Source organism: Narcine bancroftii, chromosome 3, assembly GCF_036971445.1.
Source record: "Narcine bancroftii isolate sNarBan1 chromosome 3, sNarBan1.hap1, whole genome shotgun sequence".
Lineage (NCBI taxonomy): Eukaryota > Metazoa > Chordata > Chondrichthyes > Torpediniformes > Narcinidae > Narcine > Narcine bancroftii.
The window spans coordinates 128,576,866-128,602,211 of record NC_091471.1 but is presented as its reverse complement, the minus strand read 5'-3'; the positions used below and the strand labels follow the sequence as shown (position 1 = coordinate 128,602,211).

Here is a 25,346-nt window from a genome sequence, read left to right as displayed (position 1 = left end):
CGTCATTGAGACGGTGGTAGTCCCCGCACGGGTGCCAAGACCCGGAGGCCTTTGGCATGTGCAGGGGAGAGGCCCAGAGGCTTTCTGATCTGCGGACTATGCCAAGCTCCTGGAGATGAGAGAACTCCTCTTTCACTAACTGCAGCTTCTCTGGAGGCAGTCATCTGGCCTTGGCATGGAGTGGAGGGCCCTGCATGGCAACGTGGTAGCGGATGCCGTAGTGAGGCATGGTGGCAGTGAACTGTGGCCGTAAGATAGCAGGGAACTCATTGAGGATGTGGAAGTACTTGTGCCTGGGTGTGCAGATGGTTGCTATCCCCGGGCTCTGTGCATTGGACGGCTCGAGTCGGAGGGTCTGGAAGGTACGGGCATGCACAAGCCTCTTGCCCTTTAGGTCAACCAGCAGGCTGTGAGCTCAGATGAAGATGGCTCCTAACAGCGCAGTTCTAACGGTGGCCAGCAGGAACTTCCAGCGGTATTTATCCTGCCTGAGGTGTACCTGAATGGTCCATGTGCCGTAGGTCTTTATGTCAGTGCCATTCGCTGCCCGCAGGGTGGGGCCACGTGCTCTCATGCGGGACTCCAGGGCGGTCAGGGGCAGCATGCTCAACTCTGCTACGGTGTCCACCAGGAAACCCCAGTCATTGTTCTTATCCACCGTATGTAAGAGGCTGTTTGTGTGGCCAGCCGTTACCCTGGGTTGGCAGCATTTGCTGGCTTGGGCTCCCCAGCATTGGTGATAGAAGCACCAGGTGGATTTGGTGCTCCTCCGTCTTCTGTCTGGGGGTGGGCTGTGGTCGGCTGGGTCCAGCGTGGGCGACCTGGTTCATGGTGACCTCGTTCTCTCATTTAGTTCGCCACAACACGTCGGCATGGGCTGCAACCTTCCTGGGGTTCACGAAGTCCTCATCCACTAATTGGAGCTGATGTCTTCTGGAATTTGTCCGAGGAAAGCTTGCTCAAACATCAGGCAGGGTTTGTGACCTTCTGCCAGTGCGAGCATCTCATCCATTAAGGCGGATGGGGCTCTATCCCCCAGGTAATTGAGGTGCATCAGCCTGGCCACGCGCTGCCGATGGGAGAGACCGAAGGTGCCAAGGAGGAGGGTTTTGAGGGCGATATACTTGCCATCCTTAGGAGGATCGTGGATCAGGTCGTCCACTCTGACCGCCGTTTCCTCATCGAGAACACTCACCACATGGTAGAACATGGTGGAGTCCGAGGTGATCTACCTCAGATTAAACTGCGCCTCTGCCTGTCCGAACCACGTGCAGGGCCGATGGGTCCAAAAGGGGGGGGGGAGGAGTTTCACAGAGACAATGCTGATCACCGATTAATTCATGTTGGGAGACCAGATAACGTCTGGGCTCTGTGGGGTCACCAATGTGGCGGCTGCTACAATGCAGAAAACACACCACTGAACTTGGTGGGCTTTCCAGTAGAACTGTTTATTTGAATTTCACGCACGCCCCTTTAGGCCAACGGGAGTTCTGCCCCGTGCAGCGGTGGCATCATCACTTGGCACAGGGCACGCACTGTAGCCTAAGCCACGAGGCAATGAGCAAGCCCCAATGGCGCCATCTTATGCAGCTGTCCAAACAGGGTACAAACAGGGCCTGTTCGCTTACAGACATGTGCGCCGCCACAAGTATTGTCTAAAGTATAAATATAATATCCAAATTAAAAGCTTTATAATCAACACATTAATGAACTACATAATCATTAAACCTTTTCAATCTTGATAGCATTGGCTCCTGTTGACACTAATTAATTTTAATTTTATCTTTAATAAAAATATTTTCAGTCATTACAGAAGCAGACGTCACATCTGCTTCATGTGCACTTGGTTATAATGCAGTATAACTGAATTCATACTTCGTGCCCACTCCTGCGATGCCTGTTTCTATTGGACTGTTCTTTCCCTTTTGCTATGCCTTCTGATATAACAATATTCAAGTTTTTCCTCATTTGTACAATGACTGTCAGACTGTTGAACCAGTTTCTTATATCCTACAGTGACTCTGTAATTAACTCCTTCATTTGTATCCCTCTTCAGGGACAGGATTGTGATGTTCCCATTCATGCCTGTATAAGCAGTCCTTGCCAAAATGGTGGAACCTGCCATCTAAAAGAGGAGGGAAAAGATACATTTTGGTTTGTATTGTTTGATGTTTATTTCATTTTAAATGAAGATATACCTTTGAATGAAGTCTGGCATTTGCTAACCTTTTCCAGTTGAGAAATCTAGCATTGACCCCTCTGAAGAAAAAAAAAACTTTATACAGTAATATATTATTTGAATCGAGCTAAAAATGCTTGCTTTTTTTCTGTTTTAACAATACTTCAATCTAATAATACAAGCTGTTCATCCAAGACTTACAACTGCTGAAGCATAAATACCTGAGAGAGTTCCTGTGCAGGTGGAATTTCAATACAGCTGAATTTTTATCTCTTTATTAATGAGCAATGAACAACTCAACACCATATAAGGGATGATTTTATTAATCTGTGAAAGAGAACTGGAACTGATGAAAAATTAGTGCAGTGAAACAGAAAATTAAAGTGTCTTTTTCAGGCCACTGCTCTACACCTAATAATCACCTCATGAAATTACTGCCTCTGAATATCCCCTAATGATTTTGATAATTAGAAAAAAAAATTCCATCTTTCTTATTACAAATTAAGTTGTTCTGAAGGGCAGCGTAAAAACAAGTTTAATTCTGATATTTTTGAAGTGCTTTAGCTACACTGTCATTAACAAACTGCATGTGTGCTCATTTATATTTAACATGCTTTATTACTAAAGCTGCACTCATTAGAAAATAGAAATTTGAATTGGAAATAGGACATTCTTTCCTTCCTGCTTGCTGTACTATTCAATAAAATTATGACATTCTTGCATTAAATCTCATTTTTATATACATACATACATATTTTAAAAGCTCTTGAATATATACAATGACTGAGCTTCCTGAGTACAAATTCCAGGGATTACTTCCACTTCAGATGAAGAAGTTCCTTCTCATCTTTGTCATGAATGGCTGAAGCCTTATTTTGACACAGTGACATTTGGCTCCAGATACCTCAGCCATAGGAAGTATCAGCTCTGTCAAATCTATTGTTGAGATTTTTCTACAATTCAAGGAACCCTGTTCTCATTCTTTCAGACACAGAAAGGTGCAGGCCTCATCTGCTTAACTTTTGTTGTTCTTAACCTGCCATCCCAGTATTTTACTTTAAAAAAAAAGCACGAACAATGTCATTTTTAATTACTGTATTCTAATTAAATGCATGGAGTAACATGGAACACACTGGGGTAGATTATAATTGTAATTCTAACAGGAAACTGTGACAACTCTTGCTGTCTTGGATTGGAAAATGCTTTAGGGATTGTTGCCTAAGATGCCTTCTGCTTTTGTTACTTCCAAAGTTCTACCCAAATAACCAGCCCTTTATTATATCTCTTTCAGTTTATAGACTAGCATTTCAAAATCAGATGCAAATATTAGAAACTTATGGACACTTCCTCCAAAACCAAATTGATATGCTGGTGCAGAAAATAATAATGTTGAAATTTTAAATTGCTCCTCACCTTGCCCTCTTCTCCCTACCTACTTAAAAACAGCTGGAAAATGATAAAAGGACAAATGGATAGTAGTTTCCAGAGCGGCAGATCCACAAGGCAATAAAGATAGGGGGAATTCAGCTTGCTTGACATTACATTTGCTAATAATGGAGTAAGAGCTCAGAATATAAAGAAAAAAAACTCTTGAAATGTATTTGAAAGGACTTTTCAAAAACAATGCAAAGTAATCCAAACAAGAAAAGGACAGTGCTGGTCTTGTTTACAGGAAAGTTTTCTGTACAAATAGAAAAAGTAGGAAGGGAAGAGAGTTTTGAAGGCTCCAGTCATAATTCATTTAGTTCTGGAAAAGGACAATAATGAAGTTAGCTCAAACTTCAACATTGGGAATAGACCAACATTAGCAAGTTGAAATAATTTAGCAAAAGTAAATTGGGACAAGCTAATTAATGATAAGTAAAGGGGGCTGCTCCAGGAGAAGATGGTGAGAGTTCAGATGAACTATGATGAGATTAAGAGTGAAAAGGGAGCTCTCAAAGCTAGACCTTGTGATTGTCAAGGAACATAAAATGAAATAAGGAAATATTTTGTCAAGTTCTGTGAGAAAAATGTTATAGAAATTCTTGAGAATTGAAGATTAGCGAGATACTAACAAGGAAATTAGTAAGGCAGAAAGATGGATAAAAAAATAATAATGGAAAAAATCAAAGATAATCCTAATTTTAATATATGAAGGGAAAAGCGATAACATAGGAACGAACAGGTCCTATTTGAAGCAAAAATACAATAGCCAGATTATTGATGTGAAGAACACCAGCGTAGCACTAAATGAATTGTCACTCAGGGACTATGTGCCAGAGTGCTCTGCAGGGTTCAGTGCTAGGTCTCTCAGTTTGTTTGTGTGATGTGTACATGATTAGGATTTAACTCCATGGGGTCATGGTTAAGATGTTTATCTTTTATATCAAAATCTAGCTGTGTGGGAGAAAGGAATGAATTCCAGATGAATGGTCTTGACCAGAAACATCCTTTGTCCATTTCGCGCCACAGATGCTGCCAGAGCTGCTAAATTCCTCCAGTAGTTGGGTTTTTGCTCGTAATTCCACATCAGCAGTCTTTCGTATAACATCTAGTCCCACAGATGGCCAAAAATCGAGCTGGGTTTTCAAAGACCATTCGATATATCCAACGACTCTACATAGAATGTAGAAGCGCAGTTTGCACAATAATGTGCAGTATTCTTGAAGAACTGTTTTCTAGCATGGTTGGATAGGAACTGGTACAGTAGCTTATTTTGTGACTTAGCAGAGAAGGAAAAAGCAATTTCAAACTGCTGTACCAGAGTAGATAAACATCCTCTGAGTTTCACAGATTCCAGAATCTTAAATAAGAGCTTAAAATGAGTACGGCTACATGCTCATAAATTATAAAGCACTGTTCTCTATTAGTGTAGTTTAAAAATTCCACACGAGAATGACAATTAATTCATCAAGGTTGTTAAGTATACGTGCAGTTTCATACTTACATGCATCATTGAGATAATAAAGATCATTTTTCTTCCCATGAAAGGATTAACTGGCTACAGTTTTTGCATCAGGATGTTTTTATATAACCATTGATCTCTGTGCAGTTATTCCATTACTGATACTAAATGTACTGAATTATTTAATGAGAGGTTCTGCCAAAAAGAGTGAGAATTTACATTAAGATTTTTTTTTCATTTAAGGGTCTGTCTACTGAGGAATGTCCCTGCCTTATTTCCATAATGCTAAAGTAATGCTTAATAATAAAGGTACAAAATGATCCCAAAATCTTTCATTCCACTAAGAAATGGAATAGACTGTTTGACTGCTAATGTTTGAGCAATGCATGTCCACTGGGCATAACTATTCAAAATGAGGGTAATTTGTTCATGCATAGATAATACAGGGAACTCGTTTGCATTGGTGCTCAGTCTCAAAAATTGGCTCAATTGCTCGCATTTTCGTGCCAACTTGGTTCCAAAGTGGTGTTCATTACAAGGGTATTCATTTGTGCTGAGAATTACCAACTGCTCCCAATTTGGCCACCAGCCTTGGTTTCCCGGTCACAGGGTTATTCTGCCCATCACTGATTTGGAAGGCACTCAAAAGGTCTTCGCTAAAGTTCAAAAAGCCATTACAAATACGAACAGCTTTTGTGGCCGCCACTCTCCCACCCAGACACCTCCAGGAGACTCACAGTTATTAACCAGCAGGCTTACCAGTCTGCAGGAAGATGGGGGCGGGGGGGGGGGACGCGGGGCGGGTGACAGGGAATGTCTGTGCTTCCTGGATTAATTCTACTGGCCTAGCAGGCTGGCCTCAGCTTGGTTATTCCCTCCTCTGAGACAGGCTGATGTTTGATTGGGTGAAATCTGGTTTGGGGGGTCGGTGGGGGGGGGGGGGGGTTCTCAACTGATATTTCTGCCAGGAGTCCCAGCAAGTTAATCATAGCTCTGAAGTTCGCACTTGGTCTTAAACATAGAGCAGGACTGGAACTACTTGTTACGATGACATCGTGAGCTTTTTAACAAACCCAAACCCCTCCAGCCAGGAAGGTTGCTCTCCTTGGGAGCCATCACTTTAGCATGTGGCAACAGCACCTAAAAGATGTGGAGATCAATGGATGCCACTGAGCAGATGTTGCACTGGAATTTCAGTGGAATAGCAAATAGCTGCCAGCAGCTCCTGTTCCCTTTTGTAACCTGGATGTAGGTTCTTTGGAAGATCAGGATAATATTAATCAGTAGATAAGGTGGACAAAGTAATGGCAGGTGGAATTTAATCCTGAAAAGTGTGGGATTAAATTAGGATAGACATGCTTAAGGAATGCTATTCCCTCGGGGTGTATTAATGAACAGTGTGATCTTCAGCACAATTCCATAAATTGATGAAGAAGGCATATGGAATATTTACCACCATTAGCTGGGACAGAGTATAATCAAACAGGGTACAACTTTATAAAACATTGATAAGGTCATAAGTGGAATACTACTTGCTGTTCTGTTACTGCACTAAAGGATGTCATTTCATTGGAAAGGAAATTCAGCAGGGATGTTGTCTGAGATGGGAGATTTCAGTTATGAGAAAAGACTGAATAGGCTTGGTTTGTTTTCCTTGGATTTGTGACAGCTGTTAGATGCATAATATTTATGGGGACGGGTAGATAGTTGGAAAATTTCCACATGGCAGAGATATCTAAAACTAGTTGGCAGACGTTCAGATTAAGGGGTAAGAAGTTTACAGAGTATCTGAGGAAGACCTTTTTCATCAAGAGAGTGGTTTAAATCTGAAAAGCATTGCCTAAATCGATGATGGAGGCAAGTACTCTCATAACGTGCGGCACAATGCATTTACAGCGCCAGCAATTGGGAAGGGATTTGAAGCCTGCGCTGCCTGTAAGGAGTTTGTACGATCTTCCCATGTCTGCGTGGGTTTTCCCTGGGGCCCCAGTTTCTTCTCCCCATTCAAAAACGTACCAGGCATGTAGGTTAATTGGATGTAAATTGGGCGGCACAGACACGTGGGCCGAAGTGGCCTGTTACTATGCTGTACGTCTACATTAAAATTAAGCATTCAGGAAGTATATAGACAAGTGTTTGCATCATCAAAGAATGGAAGACTATGGACCTGATAAATGGGATTGGTGCAGATAATAATCAACACGGACATGGTGCCTGAAGGCTCTGCTTCTGTATGACTCTATGACAGGACCTGGAAGCAAAGTGGGCAGGTTCACATGCACTTAGTCTGGTCCAGGTACAAGGTCCCTGGCTCAATACAGTCAGGCAACTGAACATTTGTGTAGAGCCAAGAATGAGGTTGTAGGAGTTTGACACTTAAACATAACCTGTGCTCATCATGAACGGACCGTTTTTGCCAACACTGGATTCCCTTACGTTATTAATTTTTGCATTATCTATGGATCTCCTTCCATCAGTTACCCTGCATACTTACAAATGTATAATCATAATTTTAAAAAGCACCTTATTTCAAATCCATTCATTACCTCTTATAAACTCCCCTTACATGGGATTTCCTGTATCCTTTCCCAATGAGCTGAGGGTAGCAGGCTCAGGTGCGGTTAGCAGAGTGCTCGCACTGTGTAAATGAAGTTTACTTTAAACAGTCAGACATTCAACAGCATTTGGGGAGTTGCTAATGGCACCCTTTCTTAATTATACATGATCATCTGGCCATGTGACAGCATTGAAAGAAAACTATCATGAATGGCAGTTCAATCTAGCCTGAAGTATTTCCATTAATGTGTAGATTCCCATCTCTTCCATAGAGTGCCACCTAACCAGCGCAAAGCTAGACAATGAGGCATCTTATGGAATTGTTTGAGGACTACTCCTTATGGGGTTTCTTGGTAGTGCAGTTGATAGAACAGTTGCCCCACCACTTTAGGGACCCATATTCAGTCCTGATCTCCGGTGCAATCCATGTGGAATTTAAACATTCCCCTCTTAACCACATAATTAAACTGCTTGCTTAATTAGTTCAAACTAATTATTGCTAATAATCTGATCGCCATGACTTCTTAATCCCTTAGTTGTACCTTCAAGTGAATTTAGGTAGGGGCACCCCTTCAGTGCAGGTAGAATTATTCTCACAGTCATTGTCATTGCAGTCAATAATGTTTACTGCACAGGTCTCACCGTCAAACCCATCAGAAGATGCACACCTGAGGGAACAGGTGCTCATGTTCCAGTCCCTCAGCTGCTTAAGTGCCGAAGGCTTCAGATGTGGGAACTTTTCAAACCATCAGCACATGAGCTGTCTGATAGCTTTGCATCGTAAAGCCAGCATACTTTGACAAAGGAATCAATGGGAAGTTGATTGGAATCTGAGAGAGAACAAGTTGCAAGGTACAGGGGAAAAAAGGAGAGGAAGAAAGGGACTAATGAGATCACTCAGGTGGGACCTGGCATGTGTCATAATGAATATTTTAGACATCTATGTTAAGTGGTTGCACCCATTTCCTATTGAGGTTCTTCTTTTCCTTCTGGCTACCCCTCCTGTAGGATGGTGATGGTTCCTTTTGGTCAGTTTGTGGGGTTTTGATAAAAGGATACCCCACTCCTCAGAAAAGAACAGCATGTGCATGAATGGATTTTAGGTGAGTAGGGGGTTGACATAGTTCAAGACCCACCTTCTCAACATCCCCTCCCAGTTCCAGTAGCATACTGAGGTCCAAGGCTGAGGGAAGTTCTGTTGCAGTGAAGGCCAGACCAAGCTTCAATGCAAGGGTTGCCCTTTCCACGCTTCACGGCATGTGTTTGCTAGATGCTATTGACCCTACAAAAGGGTTCATCCACCCTTTGACAGGTCTTGTTTTTCATCCTGATTATACATTTGTAAGTATGAAGGGTAACTGATGGGCAACCCTAGTGGGGAAGCTGGTTTAGTTGATGGCCATGCGGCAGGTAGTACTGGGCTACAGTAGCACTCAGATGAGTGACCTGACCTCAATATTGAGGGTCTAGCTTCTTCCCAAAGAAACAGTAAACCAGGAAGTTCCTGTTAATACATTTCTATTGGGTTAGCCTGCCCAGGAAGTGATTAATGATTCTTCTGTTCCTTGATGTCTTTAAATTTGGCATTAGTGCTGCATGTGCCACCTATTTAACACAGAAGACATGGTGGAAGTACAACTTCCAGACATTGTTGGTTACTTTACTAAATGACTATTATTCTTGGAAACTTAATTATTTTGGCAAAAGGCCTCACTAAGAACATCTCTTCCTCCTTCATCAGGATGGTTTGATGGTGTCTTCAGGTTACCTTCTCATGTTTAAGTGTGAGTTTTCTTGTGTCCTCAGGTGCTCATGTCCTGATGGCTTCGAAGGTGAGAACTGTGCAGTGAACATAGATGACTGTGAGGACAACGACTGTGAAAATAATTCCACCTGCATTGATGGGGTCAATAACTACACTTGCCTCTGTCCACCTGAATACACAGGTAAAAGACGTGTGGCAAACTTATTCTTAACAAATAAATGCAGATTCTGGCATGTAAAGCACAACAGAAAACTTGTTCAACAATATATTAGTTATTTTCCTGTTCATCAACAAATAATAAAAATATAAGAGCATGTACTGTGAATGTGGACCACCTGTTGTGCTATTTATTATTGTCCCCCCCACCCCCAACATTTTTTCATGCTGATTAGTTCTCCTTATCTCTTCTTTCCTGGAAGCACTGACTGATGCCGGGATTATGATTCCACAAGTAGTAGCAAACCCTCCAGTAACTCAGAACTTCATGTGAAGCCAGTTGCAGCATCGATGTGTATCAGCATCTTAGTCAAAATCAGCTAATTTATCATAGATCAGAAATTTAACCCAGTACAGTTAAATATACAATGGAACCTATATGTACGCCAGAAATGTACATTAGCTTGCAAAAACATATTGTTAAAAAAATTATTATTTACTTTGTTAAGATCTGAATGCTTAATGACCCTTTTAAGAAAGCAGCCAAGTGCATATTTTATGAAAGGTTATGAAGTTCTCAACAATGACACTGCAAATGGAATTTCTAGGCTTTAAATTCCCAAGTGTGGAGACATTTGACAGATGATTAAACCTGCAAGTGGTAATTTCCTATTATACTGTATTTTCTTTTTTCAATGTAATTTATGTAAAATGTCTTCTCTGCTCTTTCTTTTTTTTACTCGTTTGATTTGCTGATTGAATGGGAATGTGAAATTGCGGGCTTTAATCTAACACAAAATTCTTTGCAAAGTAAGACCACAATTTAGTCTATTGACCTTACTGCTACATTTTTAACAAGATGTTGATTCAGGGCCTTCAGCAGATTGGAAAGGTGAATGCCTGATTGCCATAGCTTTTTCATTGCAGATATACAGCATGAAACTAAAGGACATTGCCAACTTCAGATAATTGTGTCACCTGCAATAACCGGAAATAAAAATTGAAGCAAACAATTTTAGTGTTGGGGTTTTATGTCACCTCGCCTCATTGTCTATTTAATGGAGTACCTGTCTAATTTCTTACAGGCAGGGGAAAACCACTGTAGATTTTGTCATATATTGAAAAGGAATAGAGCCTTATGATATGGATTGTTGCCTATTTTATTTCACAATATGTCCTTCCCAATTATGTATTTATCTTTGGAAGTTTTATATTTCAGGTGTTTTAAGTCAGGATTTCAGTTTGTCTTCTAACATGGAATATTTAAAAAAATTGTTTACAATGTACAATGTACAAAATGAAATAATAAACTGGAAGAAAGCATTTACACTAGCAGATATTTTGTATTCAGATCTCTCTGAAATATTTGCTCATGTAGATCTCTTATAGATGCTATTGTAGTCTCTGATACAAATAGGCTTGATAATGGTGAGATTCCATTTTATACTAATATGATACTTGAAGCAAAATTTAGAGATTGCAACTATAAATATCTTGGCAGCCTTTTCCTATCTGGGATAATGTCCAAATGCCAAGAAATATTTAGCAATAATTTTCTGCTTATAAAAAGGATGAAAAAAATCATGAGAATATTTTTCATGAAGAATTAATTTCCCTTCTGTCCAGAGTAGCATCTCACGCTGGATATTTTCCCTTGTCTGGATGTCACCCAAGATACAATAAACACCCTACCCAAAAAATTTAATAACACGGCCATTCCCTGGCACTACTAACTTGGGTGGAGGTTGGTGCTAAGCATGGGTATATTCCAGTAACTATAACAGGTTAATCAGTGGTCAGATATTTACAATATAAATTAGTTAAGCTTCCTAATAATATGAAGAAAAAAAGTGAGCTGCTAGAAGAAGTCAGCAGGTCAGGCAACATTCATGGGCAGAAATGTGTGGACAATGTTTTGGTTAGTATCCTTTATCAAGAATGAAGCTAAAATGTACTGACCTAAAATATTGACTGACCATTTCTACCCCTGATGTGTTGAGTCCCTCCAACAGCTCATTGTTTAGTCAAGATTTCAACATCTGAAGTCTCTCTGTTTCCCATATCAGTATCACTTAGAAGATGACTTGAAATGTAACAAGAGAAGTCCTGGTGTTTGAGGATTCCGAATTCCACTTATACAGTTCCCAGCCTTTCTGTCGTACATCCTTCCCTGGCATGCCTGGTATTTTGTGCCAAGCCAGAAGGAGCAATGCAACTCGAGTACCCATACATTTTGCAACTGAGCCGGAATTGTGTCAGCCAGTAAGGGCAGTCCAGTGTCAGTCCCTGAACATCACAGTCACCTAGATCATCTGTAATAACACAATTACATTTTTCCAGAGCTTGACTCTGTTGAGAAGAAAGTCATTATATATGCAACAGTGAATTGTGACAGAGTATTTATGTTGTTGCAATGTATCAACAGGTAAAGTCATTTGGTGGCCCTTTGGATCAGGCCCTTTAAGAAGGTCTCATCTAAAACTCAATTCATTGCTTCTTCCTCAACTTGAAAGATGAATTTTTGACTTTGGATGTTAATGTAGGATTTGTTTTATATCTTGGATACTTTTAATTTCACTTTTCAATGAAGCTGTCATCCAGCTTATTGACCTCTGGGGTTCCTGTTATTAGATTCCATGAACCTTGTTCCTCCAGGAAGCCACTCCCTCATCACCATCTGAGACAAACCCAGACTGTTTTGTGGGGCTAGCATCTTATCTGACTCTCAAACTGAGCTTGCAAACTGTCCATTTCATTACCAGAAACACTTCCTTCTTCATATGTAGTGCCACCTACCTCTGCACCTGGTTTAGTTCATTTGCCTTTACCTCTGCTCATCTTCTGCCAACACCCTCATAAAATGCCTTTGTGACCTCTAACCTCAAGTATTTAAGTACTGTTCTGGCTGCCCTCCAATCTTTCATTGCTGGAAACTTGAGCTCATCCAAAACTAACAGCTCATTAACGTAACTCACATATAATCTCTGTGTTTAATGACCAACATTGTCTTATAATCCAGCAGAAACATGACTGAAGCATTCTCATCCTGGTATTCAAATTCCTTCTAGCCTCACCCATCCCTACCACTGTACCCTTCTCCCACTCGATAACCCTCCAAAGGAATCTGCACCATTCTGATTCTGGCCTCCTATCCCTCCCATTGTTCACTGTTTCATTAGTAGTTGTGCCTTCACTACCTAAACCCTTTCCTTCTTATGGCTTCTCTCATATTTATACATGGCTATCACATTTCCGCCTTTAGGTAATTCTTTAAACCTCCCCACCAAGATTTTGATCAACTTTTAGCAAATTTGTCAGCTGTAATTCCCATGAAGTCATATTTAAGGCAGTATATAAATGCAAGCTTTTCCTTAAACCCGATCCAGCTGCAGTTCTATTAATTGTGAGTCACTCAGTGCAATGCAGCTGTGAAATGGAATACAGATGTTATTGCAAAAAGAAATAACAGCTGGTTACACCAAAACCAAGGGTGCACTCAATTGCATTGCCGCCTTGGTGACCAGTTTGGACCTTGTACATTGCCAAATCATTTTGTGGCATAAGATATTTTGTAAACAAATAAAGAACTAACAACTAGTTGTTCATTCCCTGACATCTGGTGCGCAATGAAGCCAGAAGACATCATAACCAAAGCCTGCCACTAAATTAAATCAACTAATTGTGCAAACTGAGTTTTTACAGTAATTACAGTAATTTGTCAACATTGTGTCAACCTGAAAGAATAGGTTTATTTTATTCTGTCACAGCTTTAATCGCTGACAATATAGTTCTATGACTTATCAAATGAAGAATGGTTTGCGAGCCTCTGCATTTGAGTGCACTAAATTAGATTAAGCAGAAGTAAGCTCTTCCAACAGCTTGGTTGCCAAACACAGCAAAGAAAGCCTTAGGTAGGGATTTTGATTTGCTCTGAGTAACCAATCTCAACCAATTCACAATCAGTGGGTTACAGTTTAACTTTGTTCCATTGCAAATGAAGAGGGAAAAATCATTTGGAATTCCTCCCTCAAATCGTTGTCTAGGGAAGCCATGTCAGAAGGTGCTTTAGCGTGGGCATCAACAGGTAATAGAATTAGGCCAAAATACAGTGACCTCTGTCATCCAGCTATTCTGCTGATGCTCCATGGTCAGATAGGCATTCAAATACTAATGAGAGAGGTCATAAAATAGGTAGCTGCCGATGTTCAAAATCCATATCCAAGTGATATTCTGTGTAATTAGGAAAAGAAGAGAAAATGGGAATAGGGTGGGAAATACTCTTAAAATAAACATGCAAGCTAATCGATATATTATACCACAGCAATTACAGTGTGTGGATCAGATTATTATATGGGGATTCTGTGCCCCTGACAGAGAGAACTGTGAAGATATCACAAGCTTTTAACATAAAAATGACAGAGAATTCAATCAATGCAGAAGGAGAGAAGATTGAATGAAAACTTTAAATAGTGACAAGACTTTTTTTTTTGCTGCATTATATTGTTCTAGTGTATTGCAAAAGAATAAACTCAGACCATCTCTTGTTTCTCTGTCTCTTGTCACTGCAAGCTGCTAATCTGAATGAGGTGGAAAAAGGTCAGTCGCAGTCTGTTTCTCCCATTTTCTCTTTTCCACAAGCTGTTAGAGTTGGGTCATTTTTTTTTTCTTCTTCCTGTCGCCTGCTTGTTCCTTGCAAACAAGGTGCATGATTGCTACCCCACATCCCTGATCCACCACCCCACTGCACTACTGCCATTTCCCCTTTGAAAGCTGCGTCCCACCCTGGCGAAACTTCAGTTAATTACCTTTTGCGGAAACTGGGGTTTGTTTTCATGATGCACCCAAAAAAATTCTTCCTATTTTGAACTGCTCCTTTCCTCATGTCATCTTAATACAGAGAACATGGTCATTCTTTATTAAGGCAGTATGAACTCCATGTGATTAGATCTTTCCAATTTTTTATGCATTGTATTATTTGAAAAGATAACTATGATCCAGCTGTGATTCTTCTGCTACAGTGATCTGTGGCCTTCATCAATGAGATAGCAACTTTCATTCTTTATGCCATAATAAAAAGGAGTGTTGCTGCTTGATGTTGGCAGCCTGATCCTGCGATGCCTGCTGATCCTTTAATGTAGATTATTACACTTCATATCTGGGGAAAGAAACTGGATCCAAGAAAGGCCAATAATCCAGTTATCTGCCAGTAACTATAGAGACAAAAATGAAGAACAATCAAGGTAAATGAATAATCCCAAAGCACAGATTAGAAAATCAGATGTTAATAGATGCAGGTCTCAGGTGTGAGCAGCTGAAATATTCCTGACATCCTTAATGGTTCTCGTAAATGGAGCCAATAAATATTTTGCAGTTTATATATCACATCATTGGTGCCAAGATAAGAATCTGTACATCAATCTAACTAAGGACAAAAGGAGTGTAATCCTTCTAACTCTAGTGGTCTATACAAAACATGAATGAACAATCTGACCTGACCTATCATGGGGGTTAAATGGAATCATCGGCTCCCTTCTACACTTGCCCATATTTAGTATACGCTGGTCATTCATTAAATGAACTAGTGTCTCTGGTTGGAGCAGTGCTTTATGTGTTCACACATAGCCTATCTTCAATGTATTTCCAGAAATTGGAGTCACCAATAGGTCAGATTCTCTTTCAAAGGAGGTTTTCAGTAACTGGATACCTATTTGTTTTTGGTAAGAAGTACTCTAAATGCCAATACTAAGAATTATTTAAATAAAACATTGTCCTTTATGGTGTATTTACTAATATTTAAAAAAGTTAATTAGTATTTAGTGCCAGAAGATTAACTTTTCTAAATATCTTTACATTGAGTGAACAAAATTGTCATTTTCTCATGCGGGATTCTCATCATTTTGCTAACCCCTACTGGTTTTTTTTTTAGTTACATGCACTGATGCATTCCCTCAGATGGAAAATGTAAACAAGAAATAAGTATTCTGCATCATTTTTCTGATATTCAATGTATCTTTTCCTCATATTCCTTGATCGTTTTGTATTTTGTGAGTAATGTTGTTGATCCAGAGCCTAATATAGACCATTAATCTAGAGCACCAAGCAACTCAGGTTCCCATCAGTTCTGTGAAGGGTCAGCAGAGCACACTGTGCTTCATCAGAAGGAAAATTTCAAAGTTTTCCTTAGGGTATAATATTTGTTGATCAAGACTATGAACATTAGGGGAAATGAGAAATAACACTACAACTTGTTTTGCTTTGGATGCTTGTCGCTGGAGATACAAAGGATCTAAAACTTGATTTGTTAGCAGGATGCAGGTGGCCTTAACACAATTATTTGTAACAAAACGGATGGCATGGTTAGTTTTGTGGTGAGGACAATGCTACTACACAGCACCAGCAACCCAGGCTCAAATCTGGCCCTCTCTGTAATGAGTTTGTATACTCTCACTGTGTTTCCTTGGTTTTCCTCCGAGTGCTCTGGTTTCCTCCCACCCTTCAAAAAGGTACAGGGTTGTTAATTCGGGCATTTGGATGACGCGGGCTCGTGAATCAGAAGGCCCTGTTACTGTGCTGTATCTCGACATTTTTCTTAAATTAAAGTATCATACATAGGCAAGAAATGCTGCATGTGAAACTATATATCGACACTCTTCAATGTGGAATTTATTTGCAATGTTGCCACCTACATAAAACCTTGAATTTACTTCAATATTGGCAGGTGAAATAATCCTTGTGGACTCATCAATGGCAGGAAGCAGAGCTGAGGGCATCAGAATGAACTTTTGGCCCTTAGTATTGAGCTACTAGAAACCTAGAAAGCTACTCTGCTCGGATGTTTTTATCTCTAGCAGAGTACAAAGAGTGATTTCTCATTTGGTACACATACTTTCTGATAGTAAATGGGAAATATCACCTATTTGCATGTTTCTCAATAGCCTTTACAACTTTGATAGTGTAAAAATAATTAATTCCCTGCAGCAGTACATATAGACTATAAACATAAAAGTTTTTTTTATCACATTAACACAGGGAAAATACCATCAATTGTGAGTTATTTCCCACAGCCTACTGATATGATTAAAAGCCTGCTGCTTGACAGATGTTGAATAGTACTTGTGGGAAGGTAGGAATGTGTGCTGCGGCAACCTAGTCGTATCTCTCCCAGGAGTAAGGCTCTTTTGAAAAGTGCACCCAATAATTATGCTGACCAGTGATCTTAAAGATTATACTGGGATTGTCCCCTATGTGATGTGTAGAGTTGAAGTCTGGGAGTCACCAGTTCACATCTCCTGGTAATTGCCTATGTCACTGCAGCACACCTTGCTATAAATTGTGATATAGCCAGGAAGAGATGGAGGTGTCAGAATTCTCCCACAGGGGACACTTCTTAATGCTGTCCCTGTGTCTACAAAGAAAGGAGCTGCCCTAAAAACAAACAAAGAAATTAAATTGTTCCAGACCCTGATTCCTGTCTGCATCCTTCGACAAGCCTCCTTTACTCCATTAGAACCATAGTGGTAGTATCCTTTTGCTCATCATACATACGGTGGTCAAGAATGTGGCAGAGCATGCTGCTACTGCAAGAAAGTTCAGGCAGGTAATTCCTCCTCTGATCCCAAACTCTTTACAAAAACCACGGAGATTCCAATTTTAGCTCTTTTTGTTTGAAAGATTAAAATACTTCAGTCAGCGAAGGTTTCACAGAAATTTTCTGCATGTAATGACTGGCAATGCGTGTATTTTCATTTCTTTAAATGATCCATATATTTTATTTATAAGAGACTAATTGGTTGTTTTTTTTTAACCATCACATGGTTTCTGTTCTGCCATGCATTTTATGCAAAGAAAACTTGGTGAGGAAGGTGCAACCTTTACCTATAGGTCCTTGGCATAGATCCTCCTCTTTGCTCGAGTACATCCTATATCACAAAACCATGGACCTTGGGATGTGCTGGTCAACATCATAGATCAATAACTACATTTATCTTGATCTGGCTCTGGTTCCCTCCTGCCCCTGAAACTGATACAAAATGGTCACGGATATGCATGAGTCTGTGGACCACTGCTGATTGAAACTGACTGTCATGAAGAGAGATCTTAAATGAATGTCTTCATTGTCTGGGATAGTCAGCTAGGTCCTACCCTTCCTGATAGACCTGCCAAAAGTCTCAGCACAGTATGTGAATGGAGGAAAGCCCTGAACCCAGTCATGCAGTGACAGAGCACAGAATAACCCCTTTGGCTTACCAAGTCAGCAATAATCATTAGTTCCCAGCTCTACATTAGTCTATCTGCGACCCCTTTTATTTTTCCCATGTTCTCATCAACTCCCTGTAGATTCTACTACTCATCTACGTACTAGAGGGAATCTGCAGTGTCCAATTCATCTGTATGTTCATAGGGTGAACTTGCAATGTCCCCATGTTCAGAATTGGACCCAGAATCACTGGGGTTGTGAAGCAGCAGCTCTGCTACCTGAGCCAAATTGCTTGAAAAGCTCTCTGATTCCCCCAGATGTTAGTTGGAACTCACTGTAAGATGTCAGTGTCAAAGTTTATTTACTTAATGGATCCTGACTGGCTACCCGCTAGAAATGGCCACATTTAGCCCACAAATTACATCCCCACCAATAAGATGAAAGCATTTAACACATTGGCAGCATCAGGGAAACAGAATCAGATTTAGATTCACACAGAGGCAGAAGGTGTAGTAGACAGAGCATATTCTGCCTGGAGATCAGTGACTAGTAGCGTTCTGCAGTTATCTGTTCTGGGACCCCTGCTCTTTTTGCGTTTTGCAAATGACTTGGATGAAGAAGTGGAGGGGGTCAAATTGGTAAGGTCGCAGGTGACATGAAGGTAGGAGGTGCTGTGGATGGTGTAGAAGGTTGTTGTAGTTACAACAGTATATAGGATGCAGAGTTGGGTAGAGAAGTGACAGATGTAGTTCAATCTAGAAAAATGTAACGTGATGCATATTGGAAGGTCAAACTTGAAGGTGGAGTACATGGTTAGTGGCAGAATCTTAGCAGTGTGGAGGTTCAGAGTGATGGTGGGGTTCAAATCCATAGGTTCCTGAAGGTTTCTGTACAAGTTGATTGATTAGTTAGGAAGCTGTATAATGTGCTGGGCTTCTGTCAGCGGATTGAGCTCAAGGGCAATAAGGTGATGTTTCAGCTTTACAAAACTCTAATTGGTCTACACTGCATGAAATGCTAAACAGTCATGAAGGGGATTTACAGTTTGTTGCCTTTCCTGTACATCCAGCAAGATTTCCATTGGAGATAAATTACAACACCTTAGCTCTCTTGGCTTTCGGTTGTATTTGATATTCATACAAGTGAAGATATGCAGGAGACCAGATGCTGGAATCTGAAGCAAAACACAGTCCTGAAGGATCAGCAGGTCGAACACCATTAGTGGGAGAAAAGGAATGCTCAATGTTTCAGTCCAAAACCCTTTATTGAGAAGAGAAGCTAGTGTAAAGAGAACAGTGTTGGGCAGGTCAGCCAGCTCATATAGGATCAGTGAACCACGTAGAGGTTGGCAGAGGCCAGACAAAGGGAGAGAGAGGCAAGAAAAGCAAAGGTGTCAGGTGATTAGAAGATAGTTGGCAGTGCTGGAATCTGGTTAGAAGTTAAGAAAGGTGGTGTCAAGAGAGGCCAGGTGGAACCAAAGGTTGGGTGGGCAGGAGGGTGGGGTGAGAGCAGAAGAATCCAGTGAGGAGACGGGGCAGGAGAGGGATGGACCCAATGAGGAGGGGAATGAGAATGGGTGGGGTAGGCTCAAAAGGGTTCAACAAAGGGAGGAAGGGAAGTGAAAAGCTGGTGCAGAAGAATAGAGAGGGCTCGATATCTGAAATTAGAAAATTCATACAAAAAACAATCAATGGTGCTGATTTCCATTGGAGAGGTGCACCAAGATCATCTCCATAGAATCTTCCTAATCCACAACAGGACAATTGTATTAAAGTAAGATCCGCTCCCAGGTCAGCAGCCTGTAATTGAGGATCCAGTTGCACTTTGCCAGCACCAATGGAGAGCCTTCATCACTTGTTCCCCCAGTGCCTAACTCCCTGCACAGGCACAGCCAGGTCCATCATGATTAAATATAAGGAAAACACTTCAAGGATGTTTTCAGTGTTACGAGTCCAGAGGACCTCAAATCCCAGCAGCAATAGAAATTCACCAAGACAAAGGATTACTTAAACAAAGGTTGCTTTTAATTTTCTTTAAACATAAATACAGGATCAAACTTTAACTTATTACTATTAGCTTAACTTAACCCCCTTCTAATTCTAAGCGCACGTGTATGCAATGTATATATGTTTAGGAAAGTTCTTTGCTTTAATAGTCCAATCATTCACTTCTCACTCCTCCAAGTTCACCATTATCAGGCAACTCTTATACTGTGCACAGAATTTAACATTTATGAATTTACACCAGGCTCTGGTGTTTCAAGGTAAATGATTACCACTCAGGAAGGTTCATGTTGGTTTTAGAGAAATATTTGTTGCTCATTGGACACACAGAAACTGATTTCCTCCAGTCAGTCACTTCAGTGTCTTGCCGAAGAAACTTGCCGCATTAGGGTTTTCCAAATTATAATCTCTTCTTCCAGGTCACCACAGAGTTCCTCTTGTTTCCCTTATTTCAGGAGAAACACTCTAGCCAGCCATTTCCTCTTGTAAGGACTACAAGAGTTTTGAACAGGCTGAACTCAGAACCTGTCCTCAAAATGGGGTTTTGCAAAAGCTTCCAAAAGCCGCTGCAGAAGTCCGTTCTTTCTGCCTTTCTCTCTCTCTCACACTCTTTCTAAGAGAAATCCTGTTTTGTCTTTTCCTCTCTCTCTGCTTGCAAAACCACAAGTTCTTGCAGGACTAACCCGATCTTTGAATGATCTTATCTGCACTTTGAGCCTGGACTGTTTATTTCCACCTGCTTTATAAAATTCCTTCCAAAATAGTCCCATTGTCTTTTGCAAAGCCATTGGTGCCTGCATGATGGCTTCAGCCAAGCTCTTGCATTTTAAATGAGATGTGAAGTATTACTCTGTTTGTGGTGACCTATGATAAACCTTCCCCCCCCCCCCCCACAATCTATCTCTTTTTAAAAACATACATATAATATAAGATCTAATATAACCCATAACAACAGTTTCTGTGAAACATGGCGTCCCTCTGACTCGTGACAATTCCCTTGTCACTCAGAATAGAGGAAATATTTTAGGAAGGCGCTCTATAAAGGCAAAGGTGAAATAAAATTGGCAAAGGAATGCAAAAGCAAATAACTAGGGAAATCAGGGAGAGTATCAAGTGTAAAGTGGAAGTGTATAGACTAGTCAGGAAAGACAGAATACCAGAGGATTGTGAGAATTTCAGAGTTCTACAGAGGAAGACAAAGGGATTAATCAGGAAAGGCAAAAGAGATTATGAGAGAAATTTGGCAGGGAACATAAAAAAATGACTGCAGAAGTTTTTATAGATATGTAAAGAGAGACTAGTAAAGACAAATGTGGGTCCCTTGGAGTCAGAAACAGGTGAATTGGTCATGGGGTACAAGGACATGGCAGACCAATTAAATAACTACTTTAGTTCGGCCTTCACTAGGGAAAATATGAATAATCTTCAGGAAATAATAGGGGACCATGGGGCTAATGTGACGGAAGGACTGGGGAAAATAAGTGTAAGTTATGAGGTTGTGTTGGATAAATTGAAGGGATTAAAGGCAGACAAGTCCCCAAGGCCAGATGGTCTGCATCCCAGAGTGAGAAAGGAAGTAGCCCATGAAATAGTGGATGCATTGTTGATAATTTTTCAAAACTTTTTAGATTCTGGAGTAGTTCCTGAGGACTGGAGGGTGGCTAATGTAACTCCACTTTTTTTAAAAGGGAGGGAAAGAGAAATCAGGGAATTATAGACTGGTTAGCTTGACATCGGTAGTGGGGAAAATGTTAAAGTCAGTTATTAAAGATGTGATTGCGGCACATCTGGAAAGTGGTGAATTCATTGGTCAGAGCCAATGTGGTTTTATGAAGGGAAAATCGTGTCTGACTAATCTTATTGAATTTTTTGAGGATGTAACTAGTAGAGTGGTTTGGGGAGAACCAGTAGATGTGATTTACCTGGATTTTCAGAAGGCTTTTGATAAGGACCCACACAGGAGATTACTATACATACTTAAGGCACACGGTATAGGGGGATATGGTATTGAGGTGGATAGAGAATTGGTTGACAGATAGGAAGCAAAGAGTAGGAATAAACGGGTTCTTTTCGGAATGGCAGTCAGTTACTAGTGGGGTCCCACAAAGCTCAGTGCCGGGACCCCAGTTATTTATGATATAAATGATTTAGATGGGGGAATAGAAAACAGCATTTCCAAGTTTGCAGACGACACGAAGCTGGGTGGGATTGTAAGCTGTGTAGAGGCTGTTAGGAGTGTGCAGGGTGACTTGGACAGGTTGGGTGAGTGGGCAAATGCATGGCAGATGCAATATAATGTGGATAAGTGTGTGGTTATCCACTTTGGAGGAAAGAAAGGGAGGGCTGAGTACTATCTTAATGGTATCCAATTAGGAAAAGGGGAGACGCAAAGAGACCTGGGTGTTGCTGTGCATCAGTCATTAAAAGTGGGCAGGCAGTTGCAGCAAGCAGTAAAAAAGGCGACTGGCATGTTGGCGTTCATATCAAGAGGATTCGAGTACAAGAGCAGAGAGGTATTGATGCAGTTGTATAGAGCCTTGGTGAGACCTCACCTGGAGTATTGTGTTCAGTTTTGGTCTCCTTATCTGAGGAAGGACATCATTGCCATGGAGAGACTGCAGAAAAGGTTTACCAGATTGATACCAGGGATGGCGGGACTTGCATATGAAGAAAGGCTAGAACGACTGGGCTTGTACTTGCTGGAGTTTAGATGATTAAGAGGAGATCTAATAGAAATGTTCAAAATTCTTAAGGGATTTGACAGGCTAGATGCAGGAAGATTGTTCCCAATGTTGAGCAAGTCTAGAACCAGGGGTCACAATTTAAGGATAAAGGGGAAGTCCTTTAGGACTGAGATGAGGAAGAATTTTTTCACTCAGAGGGTGGTGAATTTATGGAATTCTCTGCCACAGGAAGTGATTGAGGCTGCTTCCAATGCTATATTTAAGAGAGAGTTAGATTTAGTACTTGTGACTAGGGGGATCAGGGGGTATGGATAGAGAGCTGGAACAAGGTACTGAGTGGATGATCAGCCATGATCAAAATGAATGGCGGTGTAGGCTTGAAGGGCCAAATGGCCTACTCCTACACCTATTTTCTATGTTTCCATGACTCATCTCCCACACTATTTAGCACCTCCTGCCCCACTCATAGACAAATCTGCAGGGCCCAAAGCAGCGCCATCCAAATTCTTAAAATTGGAATGGAAGCAAGTCTTCCTTGAATCTGAAGGTTAATCCAAAACAATTCCTATTCTGCACCATCTAAATGCAGTTTCAGCTTCAGGCAGGCATGAGATAAATTTCAAGAATTAGATTCAGGGAGAATGTTCCCTTGGGACAGTTTAGGGATGACATGCATGGAATCATGGAATAATCACTCAGCGATTCTTTACTTACTGTGACCTTCAAGCATCACTTAGACTCAATTTGCATGAAAAGAATATAGATTAAACAAGTGACATTGACTTCAGTGCTGTTAGATAAGTTTGGAAGAGCTTGACAGGAAGTCAATTTAATAGCACAAGCACCTGTTCTGCATGTAGAGGATGGCAAAGAAGGGGGAACGCTGAATATCTCGACATGTGGAATTCTTCTTGAATCACTGGTTTCATCTTTTTACTGTGACAATTCACAAGGTGATGAAAATAATGGAAGGAAAGCAGACACTTACCTTTCCTTAGTTAAACATTGCATTGATTAGTCATCCACATTTTGAGCAAGCAAAGAAATTGATATGTACGAGAGAAGATACATATTTAGCAGCTCATTTCTGCCTTGTGTCTCAGCCCCATCTATCGGGAGTTCAGGTGTGGTCTGGCCATTGTATTTCACATGATTAAATAACACAGTGCTTTCAGGTAGTACCAAGGGACGATCCACAAAAAAAAACATTCAGTGTTTTGTTCTGTATAATGAAATCATTCATCACATCAACTCCATCAGCAGCGTTAAGAAAGATGGAGAATATCTCAGCCTTCTTTTGCTCGCCTCACAGTAATTTAGATTGCTCTTCTGTGACACTATCATTTATTTTAAATCTCATTGCAACAATGGGGAATCAACTTTAGCCTTTTCTCATCCTGTCATAGGTGAGCTATGTGAAGAGAAACTGGACTTCTGTGCCCCGGAGCTGAACGCCTGCCAGCACGACTCCAAATGTATCATGACTGTCAAGGGATTCAAGTACGTAGAAAGATCATTTGTTGGATGACTGATCTGTCAATTTTTGGTCACCATGCAATTCTTCTGTTGACTTCAACAAAAATGAAGGATCTAGCAAATGTATAGGCATTTACACATGAGGAGAAAGGAGGAGTCATCTTCAGGCAGAGATTGTTTTTTTTTTGTGCTGGTAGCCACAGAGACATCCTGAGTGTCGCAAGCCGGCTTCTGATCTGCTCTCTGGCAACTGCATCTGAATCGGGGGAGTCACCACAAGAAGTAAGCCCTTTCTCAAGCATCAAAGTGAGCTTTAATCAACCATTTTATCAGCCATTTAAAATATACATTTCAATTTTATGGGTGTGTCTCACTCATATGGAGCCATCTCATACTTAAATGTATTGTTGTACTGTTTCTACTGATCAAAACTAGATGCAATTTTTATTTATTTCCACCCCATTATGTTCCAGCTTGTTTCGGGGAAGTTTACTCTTTCATAACTTCCATTTATTGAACAAAAGCAGGGCTTCTAACCTTACTGATCTATGTGTGTCCACAAGAAGCTCCTTTTACTACACATCATCTCTCTCTATCAATCTGTTTTCTTCATGTACTTGTCCAGCTTCCCCTTACATTCTGCTTCAACCATTTAATGTGGTGAAAAGGTTCACATTTTCATTCATCTCTGAGTGAAGTTTTGCAAAATTCATTATTTATTACTCTAAATTACTTTTGTGGCTTTGTTTCAAATTCCCACTTAAATGGAAACATCATTTCCCTATCTATCCTGTTAATGGCTTCATAATTTTAAGGACCTCTGTCAGCTCACAGCTTATTCAGTCTTTTTTGATTATAGTCTCCTCTTAGAATTGTAATGATCTTGTGTGAATTTTTTTTTTTCTCCATTGCTTCTACGTTCAATTTGTAATACCTGGAGAGGGAATCAAGTGTAGTCTAATCAATGTTCTATAGAAATTTAAAATTAAGTCTATACTTTTAATTTCTTTTCTTCTAGATAGTAACCTACATTGGCATGTAAAATGCCTTTAATCATATTTATTAAATAATGTAGCATTAGGGATATACAAATTGCACAAACAAAGCACTTTTTAAAGTCACCATTGCAGTTTATTACAATGCTCCCAGTAATTTTTTGCCTCTGCAAATCATATCAATGTTTGCTCATATGAATAAGTTTGCTGATAACAGAAAAAGTGGTCAGAAACGATGTGGTTGACTTGTTGCTGAGCTAGTGGAAGGATATCAACAAATTGGAAGGGTCCAGAGGAGGCTCACCAGGTTCTTGCTGGCACAGGAGAGCTTGAATTATTGACAGAGGTTAAATAGACAGGGCATTTATTCCCCCAAGTGCAGGAGGCTGAGGCATGCCTTATAGAGGTTTATAAAATCATGAGGGGCTTCGAGAAGGTGAATGCTCAC

At 40.5% G+C, this 25,346-nt stretch overlaps 1 protein-coding gene across 2 annotated transcripts in view; it reads left to right on the top strand.

Moving 5' to 3' along the window:
• Positions 1 to 25,346, top strand: part of slit2 (slit homolog 2 (Drosophila)) — a 509,410-nt gene that overhangs the window by 459,041 nt on the left and 25,023 nt on the right. For both annotated transcript variants that reach the window (XM_069925076.1, XM_069925074.1), the window contains 3 exons: positions 2,057 to 2,154; positions 9,429 to 9,568; positions 23,834 to 23,927. In XM_069925076.1, coding sequence (XP_069781177.1) covers positions 2,057 to 2,154; positions 9,429 to 9,568; positions 23,834 to 23,927 — 332 coding nt within the window. The remainder of the gene's footprint in view (positions 1 to 2,056; positions 2,155 to 9,428; positions 9,569 to 23,833; positions 23,928 to 25,346) is intronic.